The sequence below is a fragment of the Heterodontus francisci genome, chromosome 49 (genome assembly GCF_036365525.1).
Source record: "Heterodontus francisci isolate sHetFra1 chromosome 49, sHetFra1.hap1, whole genome shotgun sequence".
In the NCBI taxonomy this organism is placed as follows: domain Eukaryota; kingdom Metazoa; phylum Chordata; class Chondrichthyes; order Heterodontiformes; family Heterodontidae; genus Heterodontus; species Heterodontus francisci.
The window spans coordinates 1,497,616-1,524,957 of NC_090419.1; the positions used below are offsets into that span (position 1 = coordinate 1,497,616).

Sequence of the window (27,342 nt, forward strand, 5' to 3'; positions counted from 1 at the left end):
AGTAAGTTTGCGGATAACACAAAGGTTGGTGGAGTTGTGGATAATGATGAGGATTGTCAGAGGATACAACAGGATATAGATCGGTGGAGACTTGGGCGGAGAAATGGCAGAAGGAGTTTAATCTGGACAAATGTGATGTAATTCACTTTGGAAGGTCTAATGCAGGTGGGAGGTATACAGTAAATGGCAGAACCCTCAGGAGTATTGACAGGCAGAGAAATCTGGGCATACAGGTCCACAGGTCACTGAAAGTGGCAACGCCGGTGGATAAGGTAGTCAAGAAAGCATACGGCATGCTTGCCTTCATCGGCCGAGGCATAGAGTATAAAAATTGGCAAATCATGTTGCAGCTGTACAGAACCTTAGTTAGGCCACACTTGGAATATTGCGTGAAATTCTGGTCGCCACACTACCAGAAGGACGTGGAGGCTATGGAGAGGGTAAAGAGGAGGTTTACCAGGATGTTGCCTGGTCTGGAGGGCATTAGCTATGAGGAGAGGTTGGAAAAACTCGGATTGTTTACACCGGAACGACGGAGATGGAGGGGCGACATGATAGAGGTTTACAAAGTTATGAGCGGCATGGACAGAGTGGATTGTCAGAAGCTTTCTCCGAGGGTGGAAGAGTCAGTTACTAGGGGACATAGGTTTAAGGTGCGAGGGGCAATGTTTAGAGGGGATGTGCGAGGCAATTTCTTTACACAGAGGGTGGTGAGTGCCTGGAACTTGCGGCCGGGGGAGGTGGTAGAAGCAGATACGATAGCGACGTTGAAGAGACACCTTGACAAATACATGAATCGGAAGGGAATAGAGGGATATGGGCCCCTGAAGTGCAGAAGGTGTTAGTTTAGGCAGGCATCAAGATCGGCGCAGGCTTGGAGGGCCGAATGGCCTGTTCCTGTGCTGTACTGTTCTTTGTTCTTTATATTCACATCCGTGTCTTCTGTCAGGAGTATGCAACGGGATCGACCAATAGGCAGGAAGCCGAGATTGGATGCTCGACCTGGAGTCCCATCTCAGACAGGCCATCGTGGACCCGGCCCTGTGGCATACTATTTACATCCTCAAAAAATTCTAATAAATGTGCCAAACTGGATCTCCCGTTAGTAAAAGCAAGCTGACTTGTTCTCAACATTCTTTGTTTTTCCAAATGAAATGTTAATATTTGTTTAAGAATAGTTTCCAGCATCTTCCCAATGACTGATGTTTGGCTAACTGGCATGTGGTTCCCTGTTTTCTCTGTACTTCTTTTCTTAACACGCGTTATAACATTTGCCAATTTCCAATATGACGGATCCAGTCCTGAGTCTAAGGGATTCTGGAAAACCATAGACAAGACATCTACTATTTCTTTAGAACTGTAGTGTGTAGGGCATCCGGTCTTGGGGACTTGTCAGATTTTGTCCCCCAGGTTTCTCCAATACTTTTTCTCAGCAGCTATCAATTTCCTTAATTTCCTCACCCTCTTTTGTCCCTCGGTTAAGGTCGATTTATGGTATGGAACTTGAGTCTTCTCCTGTGAGGGCAAACACAACATCTTTGCCCACATATTGGGTCACAGGGCAAGAAGCAACATTCACTAAAATCAGGAAACTAGTGATGGGAATGCCACTGTTGAAATACTATGATGTAGGTGATGAATTAACCCTGCATTCTGATACCAGCGAGATAGGACTTGGGGCAAACTTAACGCTGTCAGAACAATTGGTTGCATTTGCATCCAGGGCATAAACGAAGAAGGAACGACGCTGTGCTCAGATCGAGAAGCACTGCTTGGCCATTGTCTTTGCTTGTGAAAAATTTATCAATACCTACTTTGAAGAGATACAGTAACAGTCGATTTTGACCACAAGCCACTTCAACGTGTTTTCCTTAAGCCACTACTATCTGCTCCAAAGCATCTTCAAAGTATGTTATTCGGTTACAGAGATATCATCTGGACGTGAAATACAAGCAAGGGAAGCAAATGCACATCACTGACATGCTGCCGAGAGCAGCACTCCCAATGAAGAAAGTAGAGGATGCTACAACAGAGTGTGAAATCTTCCAGATCCAACGTGAAGCTTCAGCGTTACATGCTCTGCAAGAGCAGAGACATTGAATCTGGTTGACAAGCTCCTTACTCAAATCAAATGAACAACCCAACAAGATGCAGCTGTCCATGCTTTGAAAGAAGTAGTGAGGAAAAGATGGCCTGAAAGGATCAAAGACACTCCTGTGGTTACAACAGCTTATTGGGCAGACAGAGAGATGACTTGACAGGCTAAGATGGCATCTTTTACAAAGGAAATAAATTCATTATTCCTCAGGAGTTGAGAGGAGAGCAGCTAAAGCGCATCCATGCAAACCAGCAAGGAATTTTGTCAAGTGTGAGGAAGGCAATAGAAGTGCTCGACTGGTCAAACATGAGAAATGAAAACAAGAAACACATCAGCCTGTGCAGTGCATGTAACGTGTACCAAGCTAAGCAAGCCAAAGAACCGCTGATGACACATGTCATCCCAGACGGACTATGGGTGTAGATGGGAGTAGGCCTCTTTACTCCCACAGGTACTGAATATATTGTCACCATTGACAACTATTCTGACTACTGGGAGGATAAACCAGCTGACTTCAAAGACTGTCGGTGAGATTGTTGACTGCCTGAAAGCAGACTTCAGTTGCTCTGGCGTTCCAGACATTGTGATGAATGACAATGGCTCTCAGTTCACGAGTGAATAATTCCACTGCTTCATAAAGGATTGGAAAATTCAACACCATATATCATCCCTTCACTATCCCCCATCAAATGAAGAGGCTGAGGCAACCATGAAAATCGCCAAAGAAATCATAAGGAAAGCGAGCAAACCCGGCATAGATGTTTACCAGCCAATACTTGAGTGGAGAAACACACCTACTGAAGGCATGGAAAGTAGTCCGGTACAAAGATCATGCTGCAGCCAAACTACGCTTCCAATAGCAAACATACGACAGAAGCCAGAAGTATTAACAGGAGTGACTGACAAATTAAGTTTATGGTTATTGGGGCTGAGAGAGGGGCTAAATAAATGCATTTTTGTTTTAATAACTGCACCTTTAGAACTTGAAATGAGACAGCAGGGCTCAAAGCCCATTAAAAATAACGTCAGCTCCTGCACACAAGCTGCTGATACCATTGCCAGGGATGGACAGCCGGCCCCCTCCACGTTGTCGGGCTGTGGGGTGGGGGCAACCCGTCCCAGCTATTTAAATGAACCATCGGAATTAGGATCATGGCGGCTCAGCGATGCGCCGCCTGGTTTTGCCCGCCGCCGGTTTTGGCAGCAGGAATATGCAATTCAGCCCTCTGCGAGCGATGCATGTGCAGAGTGTCACGGGAATAAGGATCTGTTAATGCATTGGAGCGGTTGTGTGCGTAATGGGTGAAGTGGGCAACTCACAGTGTAAATAATAATTTGTGCAATTCACTGTTGTTATTTCTGTATGAAAACTGGACTGTTTGGGATAGAAATGCAATATTGTACTACTGTGCCTCCTGGTCATGTGACCTCTACCATAATGCTGACACTGCAGGCAGCATCACAAGTGCAGTTCAGCAAGGACACACTGCAAGCAAGAACGTTGTCCTGTGAGTTCACAAGAGATTAGAAAGTATTATAAAGCAGTTAAAAGGATTATCAAGTCTTACTGTTCATTTTAAAGTGCTATAAAGGATAATAACTGATTATAAGGCTCATAAAGGGATATAAAGATTGAAAAGAGATATAACGTGCCTTGTAGGATTTGGAAGTATTATAACCGGTTATAATGTGTTATGAAGGTTTTTAAGGATCATGAAGGTTTATAAAGAATTGCAAAGCATTATAGAGGGTTATAAAGTATCATAAATAATTATAATGAATTGGAAACCATTATAAAGAAGTAGAAAGGATTATTAAGCATTATGAAGAATTATAGAGACTTATAGATTATTATAAATGTTCGAAATATTAGGAAGTTTTATGAAGGTTTATGAAAGATTATAAAACATTATACAGGGTTATAAAATATTGCTAAGAACTATAAAGGGTTCCAAATAATTATAGATGATTTGGAAGAGTTATAATGTATTACAAATGATCTAAAACCATTTAATGTGTGAAAAGGATTATTAAGGATCATACAGGGTTCAACAGGGTCACACATTATTTTGAAATATTCAGGCTGAAGCTTCACACCATTTTTCTCTTCCGGTACTTGTTGCCCTGGTTGCCACAGAGAGCGCCGGAGAGCGGGGCCACTGGTGATGCTTTCCTCTCGAGCCCTCTATCTTCCAATCGGCGAAGCAGTGAGCGGGGCCGGTGGACGTCAGGCACTGCAACCTGTCATTGCAGCGTCACCTTTGGAACAGCCAACTCCTTGCTTCAAGGCGACAGGCCTTGTCCACACTGCCCATCACCATGTGGATCAGGCCTGAACTCCCCACTCCTGGCCATCACCATGAGGAACAGGCCACGCCCCGTCAGCCCCTCCCCATGTAAATTAGGCCCCGCCCCAGGTGTGGAAGGTTATCGGGGTTAGGCAGAAATGTGGAGTAATCAGTTCAGTCATGAACCTATTGAATGGAGGAGCAGGCTCGAAGGGTGGAGTCACCTACTCCTTCTCCGAATTCGTATGTCCGGATGTTTGCATGTCTGTATGCCCCAACTCTCACGTCAAAATATGGAACAGTCCTCGCCACCACTCTACGTGACCGTGGTGATCAGGTCTGGCCTCGCCCTGTCACCATCCATACAGGCCCAGCTCCCACTCCAAAACAATAGCAACAGGCAACGCCCCCGCTCTGTCAACATAGTGACAGACCTCAACCCCATTTAGCCCTCGCCCAACTCCCCCGTCAACATAGCGACAGGCTCAGACCCTGCTGTGCCACCAGAGCGACAGATCCCGCCCCCAAGAGCGTTGGGATGGGTCAATGATTCAATCCCTCACATCATTGAATTAATTTAACAATTCGAGTAAATGGATATTTCAGCACATTCTTCACCTGCTCCCGAAACTGAGTCTGGGTAACAGCATAAATCGCAGTGTTTGTGCAGCAACCCAGGAGCTGCAGCATAAAGCCCGCTTCCCGCACAAGACCAGGGACAGACCGATACCCCAACCAAAACATCCGGTTCCACAGCCAATACACCATCAACGTTGTCCATAACAGGATGAAATTGGCTGAGATAACTAACAGTAAAATGATGGATTTCCTTCGGCTCTCCATCTCTGGGTCTCTGTGATTCTCCCCATTGCTCTGAACCCGGAGTCTCCTGCGACCTCTGTTGCTCACTAAAATGTGCCTGACGGTCATTGCATTGAGCAACAGAATCACCACAAAGGGAACAAGCACCGTTAGACTATGATTGAGGAACTCGATTGCTCCCCAGAACCACTTGGTCAGACCAGCCATTGTTATGTAACAAAACGTAGATTGGTTGAACAGCTGATAGCGAGTTGTTAACATAAAAAACCAAAAGATGTTCTTCAGACAGCTCAGCGCAGTCACTGTTCCCAGAACCACAACCGCCGTTTTCTCGGTGCAATATTTACTTTTCAGCTTCTGGCAACAAATGGCCACAAATCGATCAAAGGTGAAAGTGACAGTGAACCAGACAGAACAGTCTGTGGCTGCGTAAAGTAGAACAGCATGGATATTACATATGGGGACGGACAACAGGAACAGAAATTGTGCCCGATAACGAATGGGAATGTGCCTCAATATCAGGTCAAGGATAATGACCAGTAGATCCGCCACTGCCATGGCCACCAGGTAGCGAGTGACACATTTGGAGAGGCCACACTTTCTTCGACACAGGATCCCAATCGTCAGCAAGTTAGCTGTGAGGAAGGGAAATAAACAGGGAAGTCAGACATCAGGCTTGGAGCAAAGTTACAAGGACTCAACTTAACTGGGTGTGGGGCTCCAGCAATACATCTGGTCCCAGACTCAGTGTAGTACCAGCAGTGGCTCCGCCTCCCTGACTGGCCCGCTGACCCCCAAAACTTACCTTGTGTCCAGGACTCCAGTGATGGCCCTGGTTCCAGGGATGGAGTACTTCCAGGAGAGGCTCCACTCCCAGGTACGCCTGGGACCATATGCATTGCTGGAGCCCCACACCCCTGTTACTTTGAGGACTTATTGAGAATGACAAATATGTTGCTGTATTCAGTGATGCAGTGAAATAATTAGACCTGAAAGAACAAACAGGAAGATCTGTGATATGGTAGAAGCCAGGAGAGTTTAAATGTCAAAAGTCTGATTGTGAAATTGTTAAGGTCAATGCTGATCATAATGCCCCCAACTCCTTTAAATCTGTTCAAACTTTCATCTCTCACATTTCAGACCAAGGGTCAGTGGGCTGAAACACTGGGCAGAATATTGATGAGTTCAATGCCAGCATTGCTAGTCTCAATCTTCTTGGTGGCAGTGAGGCTCCATGGCCGATCCAAACCCCACTCAGCGGTGGGTCCCAACTTTAAATATTGCAATAAAGGATATGAATAAATGAATGTTCCTTTCACTGCGAACTTGCCAACTGTCTGTGACCTTGCGCGTGGCGGCTGGCACTGATACGCCTTCTGTTTCCCGTCCAGGGAAAGCTGGCACCATCGAGGTAGTGAGGGGGCAATTTAGTATTTTTATTATAGTGCGGGGGCGGGTTGGGGGGTGGCGAGTTAACTCTACATGTGTATTGTGGGGAGGGGAATGTGTGACCTCTGCACGTTGTGCAGCTGTAGGGGAGGTCACATATTAAATGTACGGTTTTTTTTGGTGGGGTAATGGGAAAGCCATTTATTTTGTTTATCTTGGTGATGGGGTGGTTCATGGGCATCAGCCAGCCTGTTTTATATCAGATTGGCATGGCAACAATACAGCTAAAACCACCAAATGCTGACATACAACGAAAAATAAAGTAAAAATGTTCTCTTAAACTACAAGCCTTACAATGTCCGAAGCAAACGGCATTTTGTTTTAATTTGAAAAAAAAATGTGGGGAACTGATTGTTATTATCAGGTTTCGAAAACAATATATACAATAATGAGAAATAAGGACTATCTCCTCACTCCTCCCTCAATTGGAAGCCAAATATAAAGATTAAAAAAATAGTAAACCCTGGAATTACTCAACAGCTCAGGAAGCATCTGTGTGGAGAGAAGCAGAGTGAACGTTTCAGGTCTGTGACCTTTCATGAGGGTCATTGAGGCAGTGGAGGCCACCCCCAGTACTACACCAGCACTGGGTTCAGGCCCATTCTTGGATACCCTGAACACCAGATAAGATTTTTCTAGTCACTGGGGCCTGCTTGGGAGTGGAGCCTCTCCCGGAAGAACTTCATTCCTGGAACCAGGGCCATCACTGGAGTCCTAGACCCAAGGTAAGTTTGGGGGATCACGGGGCCATTCAGGGAGGAGGAGCCACTGTTGGTACTACACCAAGTCTGGGACCAGATGCATTGCTGGAGCCCCACATCCCAGTTAAATGTGGCAGGTTCGCTGGGGCCTGCCACAGAGCACGGGTTAATGCCGATACTAACTAGGCCTGTAAGCATTGCAGGAGCTCCAGATTCCAGGTAAGTGTGGGGTGGTGTCCTCTGGGATCTGTGAGGGACTAGAAGGGCACTGATGGTAATAAACCAGTCCTTGGGCACGGACCATTACAGGAGGTTGGAGCCCAATTAAATGTGTTTGGGTATGAATGATCAGTCAGCGTCTGGGGACCATTGTCAGTACCTCAGTTGTCCGGGTACCAGGGCCACAACTAGAGACTCATAGCCAAAGTAAGTATAGCAGCTTCGCCTGGGCCAATAAGGAAGCGGGGGGCACTGCTGCTATCGCACGAGGCCTGGGAGCAGGAGCAGCTTTAGAGTCCCAGACCCCATGTAGGTGTTGCAGGGTCACCGGTGGCAGTCCAGTAGTTCCCAGCAGATGGACGAGGCTGCGTGTTGAGTGCAGGATGTTTACCAGAGGTGCTGCCTTTGCTGCTGAGGGGGCACAGATTACCCGTGGAGGAGGCCCCAAGCCTGCAAGAGACGACCTTGTTTCACTGGATGGCCTGCACAAGTGGCGGGGCTCCCACTAACTGCTCGTGTAATTCCACCTAAAGGGGGCTCTCTTCACTTTGGGGAGGAAGGTCGCATTAGGCACAATGCGATTGGGTCCCTTCGCCTCTGATCCTGTATCCCAGAAGATGTTAGGGTACTGTATTCGCTGCTCACAATGTGGTCTCCTCTGCATTGGAGAGAGCAAACACAGATTGGGCAACTACTTTGCGGAGCACCTCTACTCAGTCCGAAATCACGACCCCGAGCTTCCTGTTGATTGCCATTTCAACACACCACCTCCCTGCTCTCATGCTCACATCTGTGCCCTGGGATTGCTGAAGTGTTCCAGTGAACATCAACACAACCTGAAGGAACAGCACCTCATTGACTGATTAGGCACACGACAGCATGCCAGACTGAACGTTCAGTTCAATACTTTCAGAGCATGCATAGAACCCTTTCTATTTTAGTATTACTTTGATTTTTTTTTATTTCATTTTATTTTAGTTTGTTCCATCATTACAATATTTTATTGCCATGTGCCTGCCCACTTTTTTTCCCTCATATTCTTGCATGTGGCTAGAGCTTTCATTATTCTGCCATTTAACACCCTCTCTGTACTAACGCTTTGTCTTTCACCACACCATTAACACACTCTTTGTATTTGCTTTTGCCCAATGACTTCCATGTTAGTTATTCTCTGTGACCCTTTGTGCGATCAATACCTTCTGATTTGTTCTCTTTTGCCCCACCTCCACTTGATTTGCTTAAAACCTATTACATTAGGGCGGGACAGTGGCGCAGTGGTTAGCACCGCAGCCTCACAGCTCCAGCGACACGGGTTCAATTCTGGGTACTGCCTGTGTGGAGTTTGCAAATCAGCATGGGTTTTCGCCGAGTGCTCCGGTTTCCTTCCACCAACAAAAGACTTGATAGGTAAATTGGCCATTATAAATTGCCCTTAGTATAGGTAGGTGGTCGGAGAATGTAGGGACAGGTGAGGATGTGGTAGAAATATGGGATCAGTGTAGGATTAGTATAAATGGGTGGTTAATGGTCGGCACAGACTCGGTGCTGTATCTCTAAATAAATAAATAAACTTCTAACCTTTGCCAGTTCTGATGAAAAGTCACTAACCTGAAACATTAACTTTGCTGCTCATTCCATAGATGCTGCCAGACCTAATGAGTGTTCCCAGCACTTCTTGGTTTTATGATGAAGGGATGTCGTCAGAGGCAATCTGGACGGCCCCAGTGAGGGCAATTGGAGATTGGTCGTGAAGCCCAGGGGGGAGGGATTCCTGGGAGTTTCATTGTTTCCTGGACAGGGCACTCCATTGGCCATAGATTGCCCACAGAGGAGGGAGCCCAAGCCCACCGAAAGGGCGCCCCATTATACAAGGCATCCTCCTCAAATCGCATAGGTACCCCTGCTGCTGGTTAGATCCCAGCAGTGGTGGGAAGAAGCGCTTAAACGACCGCGAATGGGCCACTTTAGGGCCTCAATCGCCCGATCCTGCCCCAGGCAACATTGTTTTGTGGTGGGTTGGTGATGGGCCAGCTGCCCCATCACTCAACATGATTCTATTTGCACCTCCCCCTCCCCTCCCTTCCGACCATGACTCAGGGGTGCACATAAAATCCAGATCAGCAGAAGAGACCATGAAGGAATTTGAAAACAAGAAAGAAAGCTTTAAAATCAAGAGCCTTGTTAATCGAAAGACAATGATGGTCATGCGAGCACAAGAGTTATACGTGAACGGGAGTTCCTGTGAGTTGACACATCAGCAGCAGAGTTTTGAACGACCTAGGGCGGCACAGTGGCGCAGTGGTTAGCACCGCAGCCTCACAGCTCCAGGGACCCGGGTTCGATTCCGGGTACTGCCTGTGTGGAGTTTGCAAGTTCTCCCTGTGTCTGCGTGGGTTTTCTCCGGGTGCTCCGGTTTCCTCCCACAAGCCAAACGACTTGCAGGTTGATAGGTAAATTGGCCATTATAAATTGTCACTAGTGTAGGTAGGTGGTAGGGAAATATAGGGACAGGTGGGGATGTTTGGTAGGAATATGGGATTAGTGTAGGATTAGTATAAATGGGTGGTTGATGTTCGGCACAGACTCGGTGGGCCGAAGGGCCTGTTTCAGTGCTGTATCTCTAATCTAAAAAATCTAATCTAAGGTTTGCAGTGAGTAGAATGTGGGATATCATCAGACAGGCATTGGAATAGTCAAGTCTAGAGGTTAAGAAGGCTGTTATGAAGGTTTTGAGCAGAGGAGCTGAGAAAGGGTCGAAGTCGAATCATGTTACAGAGGTGAACATATGCTTTATTAATGAAGGTGCTTATATGTGGTTGGAATCTCTTCTCAGGTTCAAATATGACACCAAAGCTGTGAACTGTCTGGTTTAGTCTCACACAGTTGAAAGGGAGAGGGTTGGAATCAGTAGACAGTAAATGGACTTTGGTGCTGGAACTGAAAACAACAGCTTCAATCTTCAGAATTGTTAACTGACACAGCATTTGTGTGAGGTAATGCATTTTAGAAGGCTATATGTGGAGGGATAATACAAGCTAACAGATACAACTTTAAAGCGAGTACAAGGACAGAGACAAGGGGCTTATTTGTGCTTAAATATTTGAAGGTCTCCAAACAGGTTAACAAAGCAGGAAATAATGAGATCCTATGCTTTTTAAATGTATATACAGAGAATAAAAGTGGGAAATGTATGCTAAACCTACATTAAAAGGTAGGGCACGTCCCAGCAGATCATACATGGAAAATCTGAATTTTAATCACCTAATGCTAGGGCACATGGAGTTGGTGCTGAAGCCTTTATCATGGAGGCCAGGAGGAGGACAGAGGCCATGTTTCCGTCGAGAGGGAGTGCAGAACCTCAAGAAAAAAACCACTGAAAGGAATGGGAGCTGGGGACGAGGGAGGTCAATGCAGGATGCCTGGATCCGAGGACATGGCAGCAGTGCCAGAAGAAATTAAATGAGCTCACACGGGTCATAGGGAAATAGAGTTATACAGCACAGAAACAGGCCATTTGGTCCATCGTGCCTGTGCTGGTCATCAAGCACCTAACTATTCTCATCCCATTTTCCAGCACTTGGGCATTAGTCTTGCATGCTATGGCATCTCAAGTGCTCATCTAAATACTTCTTAAATATTGTGTGGTTTCCTGCCTCTACCACCTCTTCAGGCAGCGTGCTCCATTTCCAACCACCCTCTGGGTGAAAACATTTTCCCTCAAATCCCCTATAAGCATTCTGCACATTACCTTAAATCTATGCCCCCTTGTTATTGACCCCTCTGCTAAGGGGAAAGAAAGTTTCTTCCTATCTAGTCTATCAATGCCCCTCATAATTTTGTGCACCTCAATCATATCTCCCCTCAGCCTTCTCTGCTCTAAGGAAAACAGCCCAAGCCTTTTCAGTCTCTCTTCATGGCTGAAATGCTTCAACCCAGGCAACATCCTGGTGAATCATGTCCGCATCCTCTCCAGAGCAATCACATCCTTCCTATAATGTGGTGCCCAGAACTGTACACAGCTCTCCAACTGTGGCCTAACTAGTGTTTTATCCAGCTCCATCATAACCTCCCTGCTCTCATATTCTATGCCTTGAATAATAAAGGCAAGTATCCCAATATGTCTTCCTAACCACCTTATCTATCTGTGCTACTGTCTTCAGTGATCTATGTACAAGTACACGAAGGACTGTCTGACCCTCTGTACTTCCTAGGGTCCTGCCAAACATTGTATATTCCCTTGCTGTGTTAGCCCTGCAGAAATGCATCACCTCACACTTCTCAGGATGAAACTCCATTTGCCACAGCTCCGCCCACCTTACCAGCCCATCTATATCGTTCTGTAATCTCAGGCTTTCCTCCTCACTTTTTACAATGCCACCAATTTTCGTGTCATCCGCGAACTTACTGATCATACCTACGATATTCACATCCAAATCATTAATGTACACTACAAACAGCAGGGGTCCCAGCACCGATCCCTCCGTTACACCACTGGTCACAGGCTTCCACTCGCAAATACAACACTCGACCGTTATCCTCTGCCTCCTACCACAAAGCCAATGTTGGATCCAATCTGTCAAATGGCCCTGAATCCCACGGGCTCTTACCTTCTTAACCATTCTCCCATGCGGGATCTTTTCAAAGGTTTTACTGAAGTCCAGAAAGACTACATTCGCTGCTTTACCCTCATCTACACATTTCGTCACCGCCTCAAAAAATCCAAAGCCGTATTGACTATCCCTGATTTATCCGTTTCTCTCCAAGTGGAGATTAATCCTGTCCCTCAGAATTTGTCCCAAAATTTTTCCTACCACTGATGTTAAACTCACCAGCCTGTAATTAAATGGCTTATCCCTGCTATCCTTCTTAAATATTGCTACCACATTCGCTGTCCTCCAGTCCTCTGGTACCTCTCCTGTGGCCAGGGAGTATTTGAACATTTGTGTCAAAGCCCCTGCTATCTCCTCCCATGCCTCACATAACAGCCTGGGTACATTCATCTGGGCCTGGGGATTTATCCGCTTTAAAACCCGGTAAACCAGCTAATGCTTCCTCTCTTTCAATGTTAATATACTCAGTTATATCACAAACCCCCTCCCTGACCTCGACACCTACATCGTCCTTCTCCATGTCAATATCAGTGAATTCATCTCCATATGGCATCTCCTACCCCCATCATTACCAACTTATCACACTGCTCAATGTTCACTACACCCCCATTACTCACCCATCAGCAATCTCAAACAATCAGGACCCACACCTAACATTCACATGCTCCACCTCATCACTGATAGCCGTCTCATAACTATCTCTCGCTGCCTCCACATACCACCAGCTATTCAGGTATGGCAGGAACATCACCCAAACACAGTGAAATACAATCACTGAGATTATGACCGCGCTATTGCAGGATATGTTGCCTATAATCTCAGGGAGCAGCACTAAACTGATGGGGGCCAGGCATACCTTCATCCCCAGAGACTGATGGAGGAGACGGTTCTCCACATCATGACACCAGCTATGACTGAACCCGTAGCATCCGGCATCACCGAGAGCATTCAGGATGATGCTATGTGTCTGCCTTATGCCCCTTCTTAACTTCCACCTCCCCCTCATCAGTGCTGTCTGGGATGATGTGCAAGCTACCGGTGGTGGGACCATGGATCTCCTGCTTTCCATCCCAGCAACAATCCCTGAATTCAACCCTCGCCTTCTGATTTCATACTTTCCAATGATAATCCAAAACTGTCAGCTTCCCAGGCACGGCAGCTCCAGCAGATAGACAGAGAGAGAGAGAGAGCAACAGCACAGCATTGATGATGTCGCACCATCACTTGGTCTGACAGGCGCAGTCATCTGCTCAAAGCTTGCACTGCATGTACCTTAGAGGCTGGTAAAGAGTCGGAATGTTCACGTGTTCGTTTATAGTATCATAGAGTCAGGATTGGTACAGTACAAAAGAAGGCCATGCAGCCTGTCGTGTCTGTACTGGACACTGCAGAGCAATTCAGCTAGTCCCCTCCAGCCCCTGGACTTTCCCTAGCTATGTGTTTTTTTTCTGTTCAGATAATTTTCCAATTCCACTGTGAATTGCACGGTTGAATCCGCCTCCACCAATGTCAAAGGCTTTGCATTCCAAATCCTAACCATTCGCTGCACCTTTGCTTCTTTGCCAATCACCTTAAGTCAATGTCCTTTGCTTATGGAACTGTCGGCCAATGGGAACTGCTTATCCCTATCTACACTCTCCAGACCCTTCATAATTTTAAACACTTCTATCAAATCTCCTCTCGACATTCTCGTCTGTATGGAGAACAACCTCAGCTTCTCCAATCGACCCAGTCAACTGAAGTCCCTCATCCTGCAACGTGTCTGAAAATATTTTCTGCACCCTGTCTACAGCTTTCACATCTTTCCTAAATTGTGGTGCCAGGATTAGACGCAATACTCCAGTTGAGACGGAACCATATTTTATACAGGTTTGTCACAGCTTCATAGATCTTGTACTATATGACCCTCTTCATAAATCCTTGGATCGTGTAGGCCTTATTAAAGGCTTTCTCTGCCCTGCAACTATCAACAAAATGAGCACATATACCCGCAGGTCCCTCAGCTCCTGCACCCCTGTAGAATTGTATTCAGTATTTTATACTGTACCTCCTCGTTCTTCCTACCAAAATGAATCACTTCACACTTCCCATTATTAAATTTCATCTGCTTTCTTACCACCCATTCTCCCAGCCTGTCGACGTCCACCTGAAGCCTATCGCTATCCTCATAATTCACAATACTTCCACCTTTTGTGTCGTCGATCAAAATCATGCCCTACACATCCAAGGCCAGGCCATTCATATAGATCAAGAAAAGCACTGGTGCTGATACCGACACCCGGGGAACCCACTGGCTACTTCCTCCAGCCCTAGGGAAAACAAAAAAACATTCACCACTACACTGTGTTGTTGCTCAGCCAATTTCCAATTGATACAGCAACTGTCCTGTTTATTCATGGGCTCTCCCTTTGCTGACAAACCTGTTGTGTGACACTTTATCAAATGCCTTTTGGGAGTCTATGTACACCACTTCAACATCATTACCCTTATCAGCCACTCAGCTCCTGACCTCATTATAGCCTTGGTTCAAACATGGGCAAAAGAGCTGAACTCTACAGGTGAGCGGAAAACTCTCTGCTGGTTGGAGTCATACCTAACGCAAAGGAAGATGGTTGTGATTGTTGGAGGTCAACAATCTCAGCTGCAGGACATCACTTCAGGAGTTCCTTGTGGTAGTGTCCGAGACGCAACTATCTACACTTGCTTCATCAAGCACCATGCTTCAATCATAAGGTCAAAAGAGAAGATGTCTACATATCATCTGACCTTCAGTAAAGGAGACATAACTTCAGGGGTGGAGAGCAATCGGACCTGTTTGGGAAAGCCGAGAACGAGAGTAGATAAATTCAGCACGAGGCTGCGGGCATTCACTTACCTTCTGGGAGAGGACAGCAGTCCATGCGCACCTGAGTTTTGAAAAAAAGTCAAAAGTGACATCACAGGGAAGCTGCAAGTTGGTTAGTTGGTGAGTAACTGCTGTTAGGGAATAACTTGAAATAGCTGCGTAAGTAAACAAATTAAGTGAAAGAGCTACAGTTTTTTAGTATAGTTTTTTTATGCATGCATCGGAGGTGGGCGTCGCTGGCCTGGCCAGCATTTATTGCCCATCCCAAATTGCCCTTGAGAAGTTGCTGGTGAGGTGCCTTCTTGAACTGCTGCAGTCTTGTGGGGTAGGTACACCCACAGTGCTGTTAGGAAGGGGGTTCCAGGGTTTTGGCCCAGTGACAGTGAAGGAACGGCGATGTCGTTCCACCTCAGGATGGTGTGTGACTTGGAGGGTAACTTGCAGGTGGTGGTGTTCCCATGAATTTGCTGCCCTTGTCCTTCTATTTGGCAGAGTTTGCGGGTTTGGAAGTTACTGTCTAAGGAGCCTTGGTGCGTTGCTGCAGTGCATCTTGTTGATGGTACACGTATCTGCCAATGTGCATCGGTGGTGGAGGGAGTGAATGTTTGTAGATGGGGTGCCAATAAAGCGTGTTGCTTTGTCCTGGATGGTGTCAAGCTTCTTGTGTGTTGTTGGGGCTGCAACCATCCAGGCAAGTGCAGAGTATTCCATCACATTCCTGACTTGTGCCTTGTCGATGGTGGACATTCTTAGGGGAGTCAGGAGGTGAGTTACTCGCCGCAGGACTCCGAGCCTCCCACCTGTTCCTGTAGCCACGGTGTTTATATGGGCTACTCCAGTTAAGTTTCTGGTCAATGGTAGCCCCTAGGATGTTGAAAGTAGGGGATTCAACGATGGTAATGCCATTGAATGTCAAGGGCAGATGGCTAGATTCTCTCTGTTGGAGATGGTCATTGCCTGACACTTGTGTGGCGCGAATGTTACTTGCCACTTATCAGACCAAGCCTGGATACTATCCAAGTCTTGCTGCATTTCTACACGGACTACTTCAGTATTGAGGAGTTTGATATTTAGGGAATCAAGGTCCCTCGTGTATATAATCAATTTGTTGGGTAATTTAAGTGAGTAAATTATGGATAAGTCATGGCAGGGCAGCTTGGCAGCATGGAGTACTCCTCCTGTGCAATGTGGAAAGTCAGGGACTCTTCCAGAGTCCAGGGTAACACTTGTACAGGAAGTGTCTCCAGCTGCAGCTACTTAAAATCCGCGTTTCAGATCTGGAGCAGCGGCTGGAAACATTGGAGCATCCGCAAGGCTGAGATCCTCATGGAGGTGGCCACACCGGAGGGAAAGACTGCTCAAGCAGAAAAGTAATGGGTGACTGCAAGGCAGAGTAGAAGTACAAGGCAGGTAGTGCATGAAACCCCTGGGCCCATTTCCCGATCTAACAGATTTTCCACTTTGGATACAAGTGTGGAATATAGCTTCTCAGGGGAATGTGCCAAGAGCCAGGTCTGTGGCACCACGGGTGGCTCAGCTGCACAGGAGGGGAGGAACAATCGTGGGAGAGCTATAGTGATAGGGGATTATATCGTAATGGTTACAGATAGGCGTTTCTGTGGCCGCAAACGTGAGTCCAGGATGGTAAGTGACTTCCCTGGTACTAGGTCCAGGATGTCACGGAGCAGCTGCAGGCCATTCTGAAGGGGAGGGTGAACAGTCAGAAGTCATGGTTCACATTGGCACCAAAATCATAGGTAGAAAGAGGGATGAGGTCCTACAACAGGAATTTATGGAGCGAGGAAGCAGATTAAAAAGCAGGACCTCAAAGTTTGTAATCTCTGGATTATTCCCAGTGTCACGTGCTAGTGAGTAGAGGAATGCAGGGATAGAGCAGATGAATGCGTGGCTGAAGAGATGGTGCAGGAGGGAGGGCTTTGGGTTCCTGGACCACTGGGTCTGTTTTTGGCGAAGGTGGGATCTGTACAAGTTGGACGGATTGCACTGAACTGGAACAGGACCGACATCCTTGCTGGGAAGTTTGCTCGTGCTGTTCAGGGGCGCGGTCGCGTGGGGGGCGGGGGTGTGGGGTGGAGGGGTGAAACTAATTTGACAGGGAAATGGGATGCAGCGTGTAGCTACTGTGCGGGGTGATGCACAGTCAAAATTAGGAGATACACTAAGTCAATCTGGAAGGTAGAGAAAATATAGACCTTTTAAGGCACAAGCAAATAATACAAGGCTGGATTGTATCTATTTTAACGCAAGTGGTCTTACTAGTAAGGCAGATGAATTGATGGCATTGATAAACACATGTAAATATATTATTGCTGCCACAGAGACATGGTTGAGCGAAGGGCAGGACTGGCAGCTCAATATTCCAGGGTATAGAATCTTCAGGTATGGCAGGGGAGGGAGTAAAAGAGGAGGTGGCATTGCACTGTTGATCAAGGAGTCAATTACGACAGTAAGGAGGGATGAAGATTCCTCAAAAAAGGCCATATGTCTAGAACATAAAACCAAAAAGGGGTTAATCAGTTGGCTGGTAGTATACAACAGGCCTCCAAATAGTCAGGGAGAGATCGGGGAGCAGATGTGATGGCAAATCTCAGAGAGGTGTAAAAAACAATCCGCCAATAATAGTTGGGGATTTCAACTTACCAATATCAACTGCGATAGTCTTAGTGCAAAAAAAATAAAGGGGGCAGAATTCCTACAGTGCATACAGGACAGCTGTAGTCCTACATGAGAAGGGGCAGTACTGGACCTAATCCTAGGGAATGAACTGGACAATTGGTAGTAGTGCCAGTGGGGGAACATTTCGGTGATAGTACCCATATTTCTGCAAGATTTAAATAGTTGTGGAATAGAACAAAGAGGGACCGGAAATAAACGTATTGAATTGAGGAAGGTCGATTTCAATGTGATAAAACAGGATCTGGTCAAGGTGGACTGGGAGCAGCTACTTGTAGTGAAGTCTACATCAGGCCAGAGGGATTCATTCAAAAAGGAAATAGTGAGAGTTCAGGGCAAACATGTTCTGGTAAAGGTGAAGGGTAGGACCAATGAGTCCATGGAACCCAGGATGTCAAGGGATATAGAGGATTGGATAAGGGGAAAAAAGAGGTTTATGGCAGATTCAGAGCACTGAAAACAGCGGAGGCACTAGAGGATTTTAGAAAGTGTAAGGGGGTACTTAAAAAAGTAATTAGGAAAGCAACGAGGTGACTTGAAAAATCTCTGGCGGCCAAAATACAGGAAAATCCCAAGGCGTGTTATAAGTCTATTAAGGGCAAGAAGGTAACCAGGGAAACAGTAAGGCCTATTAGGGACCAAAATGGAAATGTGTGTGGAGCCGGAGGGCATAGCTGAGGTATTAAATGATTGCTTTTCATTTGAGTTCACGATGGAGAAGGGCGTTGTAGTTGTAGAGACAAGGGAAGGGGATGGTGATACAGTTGAACAAATTATCATTGAAAGAGAGGAATCATTAGCTGTCTTAGCGGGCTTAAAAGTGGATAAATCCACAGGCCCAGATCAGATGTATCCCAGGCTGTCATGTGAGGCAAGGGAGGGGATAGCAAGGGCTCTAACAACAATTTTCAAATCCTCTCTGCCCACAGCAGAGGTACCAGAGTGAATGGAAGACAGCGAATGTGGTACCAGTATTCAAAAAGGGTTGCAGGGATAAACAAGGTAATTGCAGGCCAGTGAGTCTAACATCAGTGGTAGGGAAACCATTGGAAAAAATTCTGAGGGGAAGGATTAATGTCCATCGGAGAGGCAGGAATTCATCAGGGATAGTCAGCATGGCTCTGTCAGAGGGAGATCGTGTCTAATTAACTTGATTGAATTTTTCGAGGATGTAACTAGTTGTGTATATGAAGGTAAAGCAGTTGATTTAGTCGAGATGGACTTCAATAAGACTTTTGATAAGGTCCCGCATGAGAGATTGGTTAAGGAGGTAAGAGCCCACGGGTTCCAGGGCAATTTGGCAATTTGGATCCAAAATTGTCTCTGTGCTAGGAGGCAGAGTGTGATTGTCGAGAGTGTATTTTGTGTTTGGAAGCCTGTGACCAGTGGAGTACCACAGGGATCGGTGCTGGCACCCTTGCTGCTTGTAGCGTATATTCATGATTTATACGTGAATAATGGAGGTATGATCAGTAAGTTCGCAGATGACACAACATTTGGTGGTGTCATAAATAGTGAGGAAGAAAGCTTTAGATTACAGGATGATATGGATGGGCTGGTAAGATGGGCAGAGCTGTGGCAAGTGGAATTTAATCCTGAGAAGTATGAGGTGATGCATTTTGGGAGGAATAACAAGGCAAGGGAATATACAATGGATGGGAGGACCCTAGGAAGTACAGAGGGTCAGAGGGTCCTTGTTGTACTTTTCCATAGATCACTGAAGTCGGCAGCACAGGTAGATAAGGTGGTTAGGAAGGCATCTGGGAAACTTGCCTTTATTGGTGGAGGCATAGAATATAAGAGCAGGGAGATTATGATGGAGCTGTATAAAATGCTAGTTAGGCCTCGCTAGAGTAGTGTGTACAGTCCCGCTCTCCACGCTATAGTAAGGATGTGATTGCACTGGAGAGGGTACAGCGGAGATTCCCCAGGATGTTGCCTGGACTGGAGAATTTCAGCTGTGAAGAGAGACTGGATAGGCGAGTGTTGCTTTCGTTAAAACAGAGAAGGGTGAGAGGGGACCGGATTGAGGTTTACAAAATTAGGAGGGGCATTGATAGGACGAACCATTTTCCATGAGAGGAGTCAATAACCATGGATCATATGTTTATGGTCAGGTGCAAGAGGCTTAGAGAGGATTTGAGGTTTTTTTTCACCCAGAGGATGGTTAGAATCTGGAACACATTGCCTGAAGGGATGGTTGAGGCAAGAACCTTCACAGCATTTAGGAAGTATTTAGATGAACATTTGAAATGCCATAGCATACAAGGCTAAGGGCCAAGTGCTGGAAAATGGGATTTGGATGGATCAATGCTTGATGGTGGGCACAGAAGCGATGTGCTGAAGGGCTTGCTTCTCTGCTGTATAGCTCTATGACTCTTTGATCAGCATCCTGGGCATCACTATTGACCAGAATCTGAATTCGAACAGCCAATTAAATGCTATGGCTCCAAGAGCAGGTCCAGTGCTAGGAATTCTACTGCGAGTAACTAACATCCTGACACCCCAAAGCCTGTCCACCAACTACAAGCACACTTCAGGAATGTGACGTCATATACTCCACTTGCCTGGACCGGTGCAGCTCCGACGACACTCAAGAAACTCGACAACATCCAGGACAAAGCAAGCCGCAGGATTGTCACCCCATCCACCACCATGAACCTTCACTACCTTCACCACTGACGCACAGTGGCAGCAGTGTGTATCTTCTACGGGATGCACTGCAGCAGCTCGCCAAGGCTCCTTCGACAGCACGTTCTAAACCCGCGATCTCTACCACCTAAAAGGGCAAGGGCAGCAGATACATGAGAACACCACCAGCACCTGCAATTTCCTCTCCAAGCCACACACCATTCTGAATTGGAATTATATCACTGTTCTTTCACTGTCGCTGGGTCAAAATGCTGGAACTCCCTTTCTTACAGCGCTGTGGGTCCACTTACACGACATTGCCTGCAGTGGTTCAAGAAGGCATCTTGCCACCAACTTCTCAAGGAAATTAGGGATGGTAAATAAATGCTGGCCCACATGCCATACATGAATTAACAGAAACGATGACAGTGTTCAGTACCATATGCAAATCCTCAGACACTGTAGCAGTCCATGACCGCATGCCCCAAGACATGGGCAGCATTCTGGCTTGTGCTGATAATGGGCATGTATTCTTCGCACCAAACAAGTCAGGAGTGTGATGGAATACTTTCCACTTACCTGCCTGAGTACAGCTCCAACAGCAATCAGGAATCGCGAAACCATTCAAGACAAAGCCACCCACTTGATCGGCACCACCTTGTACATTCACTCCCATTCAAAACAAAAGGTAACCCAAAGTATTCCAATAGGGATTCCACCAATCTTGTACTGCATACAAATATGAAGCAGGTAGTGGGAAGTGATGTAGAACGTATTAGCGACACGAAGGGTAAGAATTATATTTGGAGGCATGTGGCAAGGCTGGAATACACAATGAGTAATAAAAGCAAAATAATGGAGATCCTGGAAATCTGAAAAAAAAGCAAGAAATGCTGCAAAAACTCAGAACTGATGAAGGGTCACGGATCTGAAATATTAACACTGCTTCTCTCTCCACAGATGCCACCAGACCTGCTGAGTATGTCCAACATTTCTGGTATATATGATGTAATACAGAATCAGTACTTTGTATTTGTCTTTATTAAGGAAGAGGAGTCTGGCAAAGTATCGGTCGAAGCAGAGAGAATAGAGGCAATTGATAGGGTAATAAATGAGAGGGGAAGGTACTATTTCGGCTGGTTGTGCTTAGGGTAGATTAGTAAACTTTCCTGATTGCTTGAAACCCAGGTTGTTAAAGGAAGGTGAGGTGGAGATAATGGAAGGGCTTTCCACAATCATCCAATATTCCCTAGATATGGGGGAGTTGCAGGATGACTGGAGAGGGGCAAATTATGAAAGGGTGTAAGGATAGTCCTAAAAACTAGAGAGCAGTTGGTTTAACATGCGTGAAGTGTATGGTTTTAGAAACAAGTCAGGGAAACAATCAATAGGCACTTCTTGAGGCTTGAGTTAATTAACAATAACCTTCATGGATTTTTAAAGGGCAGATCATGCAGTAACAGAGAAGGTTGATGAAGGGAATGCGATGGACGTTGTTCATATGGACACGAAGAAAGCATTTGATGATTTGTTGAGATACCACGTAAAAGTCTGGTTAACATAATTCAGGCTCGTGGAATCGGAGGGTTATTTATCCAATTGGATTGAAATTGGCTTAAGGGCGGTAAATGGTGGCTTTAATGAATGCACGTTGGTCGACAGTGATGTTCGCCAAGGGTCAGTGTTCGGTCCACTGTGTATTTTGTTTTCCTTCTGCGGGATATAATGACTTGGATCTTGGCCTACTCAGTAGCATTTCAATATTTGCTGATGATACCAAACTTGGACAGTGACAATGAGAAAGATATGCACCACCTGCCGCAGAACATAGATAAGTTGGCAAAATGGGCAGGCAAGCGACCAGTGGATTTTAATTCAGATAAGTGTGAGGTGATGCATTCCGTTTTAAACGATAGGAAGTTAACAGAGACTTCAAAGCACAGTTCTAAAGAATGTGCAGGAACAGAGGGACCTGGGGATGCACGTGCATCGAACTTTGAAGGCGTTAAAAAAGAGAGTGGTTAGTAAAGCATGGGGCATATAGGGCTTCATAAATAGGGAAATAGTTTTCAAAAGCAAGAAAGTTATGGAGTCATACAGGATAGAAACAGTCCCTTCGGCCCACCATATAAATGGCAACCTGAATGCTTATCCATACTAATCCTACCTGCCTGCATTAATTCCATATCCCTCTATGCATTGCTCATTCAAGTACCTGTTCAGAAGCCTCTGAAATGTTGCTACTGTTCCTGCCTCCACCACCTCCTCTGGAAGCTCATTCAGGTACCCACTATTATTTGTGTGAAAAATTTACCCCTTTGATCCCCTTTAAACCTCCTCCATCTCACCTTACATCTATGCCATCTAGTTTTAGTCACCCCTACCATGGGAAACAGACTCTGGCCTATCAATGCCTCTCATAATTTTATATACCTCGATCATGCCCCCTCTCAGCCTCCTTCACTCCAGGGAAAACAGACCCAGCCTGTCCAATCTCTCTTTATAACTCAAGCCCTCCAAACCAGGCAACATCCTTGTGAATCTTTTCTGCACCCTCTCTGGTTTAATCACACATTTCCTGTAGTTCAGCGACCAGAACTGCACACAGTACTCCAAATGCGGCCGAACCAACGTTATGTACAACTGTAACATGACGTCGCAACTCTTGTACTCAGTGCCTCAGCCGATGAAGGCAAGCATGCCATACGCCTTCTTCGCCACCCTGTCTAACGTGTTGCCACTTTCAGGGAACTATGTACTTGCACCCCAAAGTCTCTCTGCTCAACAACACTCCACAGGACCTGTCATTCTCTGTATATGTCCTGCCCTGGTTTAGCTTCCCAAAATGCATTACTTCACACTTGTCTGTGTTAAATTCCATTTGCTAATCCCTTGCCCACTTTCCCAGTTAATCTATATCCTGTTGTAACGTTAGACAACCTTCTTCTCCGTCCACTATACCACCAATTTTGATGTCATCTGCAAACTTGCTAATCATTGACTCTATATTCACATCAAAGTCATTAATATATATGACAAACAACAAAGGGCCAAGCACCGATCCTTGCAGCACACCACTGGTCACCGGCCTCCAATCTGAAAAGCAACCCTCCACTACCACCCTCTGCCTCCTATCACCAAGCCAATTTTGTATCCAATTTGCTTGCACACCCTGGATCTCATGTGTTCGAACCTTCTGGACCAGCCTACCATGCGGGACCTTTTCAATAGCCTTGCTAAAGTTCATGTAGACAAGGTCCATCGCCCTGTCCTCGTCAATCCTCTTGGTCACCTCCTCGAAAACTCAATCAAATTCGTGAGACATGAGTTCCCACGCACAGAGCCACGCTGACTATACATAATCTGACAATGCCTTTCCAAATGCATATAAATCCTGTCTCTCAGATTCCCTTGCAATAACTTTCCCACCACTGATGTAAGGCTCACTGGCCTATAGTTCCCTGGCATATCTCTGTTGCCCTTCTTAAATAAAGGTAGAACATTAGCTATCCTCCAGTCTTCTGGTACCTCACCCGTGCCTAACAATGATACAAAAATCTCTGCAAGGGCCACAGCAATCTCCTCTCTTGCTTCCCAGAGCATCCTAGGATACACCTGGTCAGGCCCTGGGGAATTCCCCACATTAATGTACTTCAAAACCTTCAACACCTCCTCCTTTGTAATGCTGATATGCTGCCAGATATCGGTGTTCCCTCCCTTGAACTCACTAGCTTCCATGACCTTCTCCACGTTAAATACAGGCAGACATGTTCATTTCAGACCACAACCATTTCCCGTGGCTCCACACATAGATTACCACACTGATCCTTAAACGGACCTACTGTCCCTACCTACCCTTTTATGAAGGTTTTTGCACTGGTTGGGCCACAACGAAAATATTGCGTCCAATCTAGTCACCACATTTTAGAATAGATATGCGGGTCCTGGAGAGGGTGCAGAAGACGTTTAGCCGAATGATTCGAGGGTGGGGATTTTAGTTACAAGATTTACATTAAAAACCTGGGGTTTGTCTCCCTGCAGCAAATAATATTGAGGAAGATTTGATGGAGATGTGCAAGATTATGACAGGCATGCATAATGTAGACAAATAAAAACTGTTCCCATTAAATGATGGTACAAGGACAAGGGGAGACTGATTGAAAATATTGGGCAAGAGGTGCAATGGGAATGTGAAGAAGAAATGCTTACGTAGCGAGTGATAATGACTTAGAAGTTGCTGCCCACGTGGATGTTGGAAGCAGAGGTGATCAATGACTTGCAAAGAAATTGCATGGGCTCTTCGAGGGAAGAAAGTTTCGGGGCTCCATGGGTTGAGAGTCGGAATGGGACTGTCTGGGTTTATCTGCGAAGAGCAGGAATGGACTCGATGGGCCGAATGGCCATGCTCTGTATCTCGATAAGTATATGACTCATCCGCTGGTGGTCTACTCATCCCCCGAGTATGTGATACAGAGACAGGGGGCGGTCTACTCATCCCCAGAGTGTACGATACGGACACAGGGAGTGGTCTACTCATCACCTGAGTCTGCAAGACAGAGCCAGAGGGCGGTCTACTCATCCCCTGAGTCGGTGATACAGAGACATGGCGCGGTCTACTCATCCCCTGAGTCGGTGATACAGAGGCAGGGTGCGGTCTTCTCATACCCTGAGTCACTGATACAGAGACATGGGGCGGTCTACTCATCCCCTGAGTCGGTGATACTGAGAGAGGGGGCGGTCTACTCTTCCCCTGAGTCTGTGATACACAGACCTGGGGCGGTATACTCATCCCCTGATTCGGGGATACAGAGACAGGGGGCGATATACTCATCCCCTGAGTATGAGATACAGAGACAAGGGCGGTTTATTTATCCCCTGAGTCTGTGATACACAGACCGGGGGTTGTCTAATCATCCCCTGAGTGTGCGATACAGAGACAGGGTGTGGTCTGCTCATCCCCTGAGTATGAGACACAGAGACAGCGTGCGGTCTACTCATCCTCTGTGTATGAAATACAGAGACAAGGGCGGTTTACTCATCCCTTGAGTCGGTGATACAGAGACAGGGCCAGTTTACTCATCCCCTGAGTCTGTGATACAGAGACAGGAGCGGTCTACTCATCCCCTGAATCTGTTATACAGAGACAGGGTGCGGTCTACTCATCCCCTGAGTATAAGATACAGAGACAACGGCGGTTAGCTCATCCTCTGAGTCTGTGATACAGAGACAGGGTCAGTTAACACATACCCTGAGTCTGTGATACAGAGGCAGGGTGCGGTCTTCTCATACCCTGAGTCACTGATACAGAGACATGGGGCGGTCTACTCATCCCCTGAGTCGGTGATACTGAGAGAGGGGGCGGTCTACTCTTCCCCTGAGTCTGTGATACACAGACCTGGGGCGGTATACTCATCCCCTGATTCGGGGATACAGAGACAGGGGGCGATATACTCATCCCCTGAGTATGAGATACAGAGACAAGGGCGGTTTATTTATCCCCTGAGTCTGTGATACACAGACCGGGGGTTGTCTAATCATCCCCTGAGTGTGCGATACAGAGACAGGGTGTGGTCTGCTCATCCCCTGAGTATGAGACACAGAGGCAGCGTGCGGTCTACTCATCCTCTGTGTATGAAATACAGAGACAAGGGCGGTTTACTCATCCCTTGAGTCGGTGATACAGAGACAGGGCCAGTTTACTCATCCCCTGAGTCTGTGATACAGAGACAGGAGCGGTCTACTCATCCCCTGAATCTGTTATACAGAGACAGGGTGCGGTCTACTCATCCCCTGAGTATAAGATACAGAGACAACGGCGGTTAGCTCATCCTCTGAGTCTGTGATACAGAGACAGGGTCAGTCAACACATACCCTGAGTCTGTGATACAAAGACAGGGGGCGGTCTACTCATCCCCTGAGTTTGTGATGCAGAGACAAGGGGCAGTCTGCTCATTCCCTGAGTCTGTGATACAGAGACAGGGGGCGGTCTACTCATCCCCTGAGTATGTGATACACAGACATGGGGCGCTCTACTCATCCTGTATCATAGCGTTTTTTCCAGCTCCATCATAAACTCCCTGCTCTTATATTCTATGCCTTGGCTAATAAAGGCAAGTATCTCAGATGCCTTCCTAACCACCTTATCTAGCTGTGCTGCTGCCTTCAGTGATCTATGGGCATGTACACCAAGGTCCCTCTGACCTTTTGTACATCCTAGGGTCCTACTATCCATTGCATATTCCCTTGCCTTGTTAGTCCTCCCAAAATGCATCACCTCACACTTCTCAGGATTAAATTCCATTTGACACAACTCCACCCATCTTATCAGCCCATGTTTATCGTCCTGCAATCTAAGGTTTTCCTCCTCACTATTTACAACAGCACCGATTTTCATGCCATCTGTGAATTTACTGATCATACCTCCTGTATTCATGTCTAAATCATTAATGTACACGACAAACAGCAAGAGTCCCAGGACCGAACCCTGTGTTACACCACTGGTGAGAGGCTTCCACCTGCAAAAACAACCCTCAACCATCACCTTATGCCTCCTGCCACTAAGCCAATTTTGGATCCAATTTGCCAAATTGCATTGGATCCCATTGGCTCTTACCTTCTTAACCAATCTCCCATGTGGGACCTTATCAAAAGCCTTACTGAAGTCCATGTATACTACATCAACTGCTTTACCCTCATGTACACACCTATTCACATCGACAAACAAAATCAATCATGTTAGTTAGACACGATCTCTCCTTGACAAAGCCATGCTGACTATCCCTGATTAATTCCTGCCTCTCCAAGTGGAGATAAATCCTGTCCCTCAGAACTTTTTCCAATAGTTTCTCTACTACTGATGTTAGAAAAACCAGCCTGTAATTACCTGGTTTATCCCTGCTACCCATCTTGAATAATAGTACCACATTCGCTGTCCTCCAATCCTTCCAGTTGTTAGAGGTCGAGGGTTTGGAAGGTGCTGTCTCAG

The 27,342-nt window shown here is 46.4% G+C and overlaps 1 protein-coding gene across 1 annotated transcript in view; it reads right to left on the bottom strand.

The window, feature by feature from the left end:
• Positions 1-4,950: 4,950 nt before the first annotated feature.
• LOC137358313 (probable G-protein coupled receptor 139) overlaps positions 4,951-27,342 on the bottom strand; it is a 35,135-nt gene continuing 12,743 nt past the window's right edge. The window contains exon 2 of the mRNA XM_068024251.1: positions 4,951-5,843. Coding sequence (XP_067880352.1) covers positions 4,951-5,843 — 893 coding nt within the window. The remainder of the gene's footprint in view (positions 5,844-27,342) is intronic.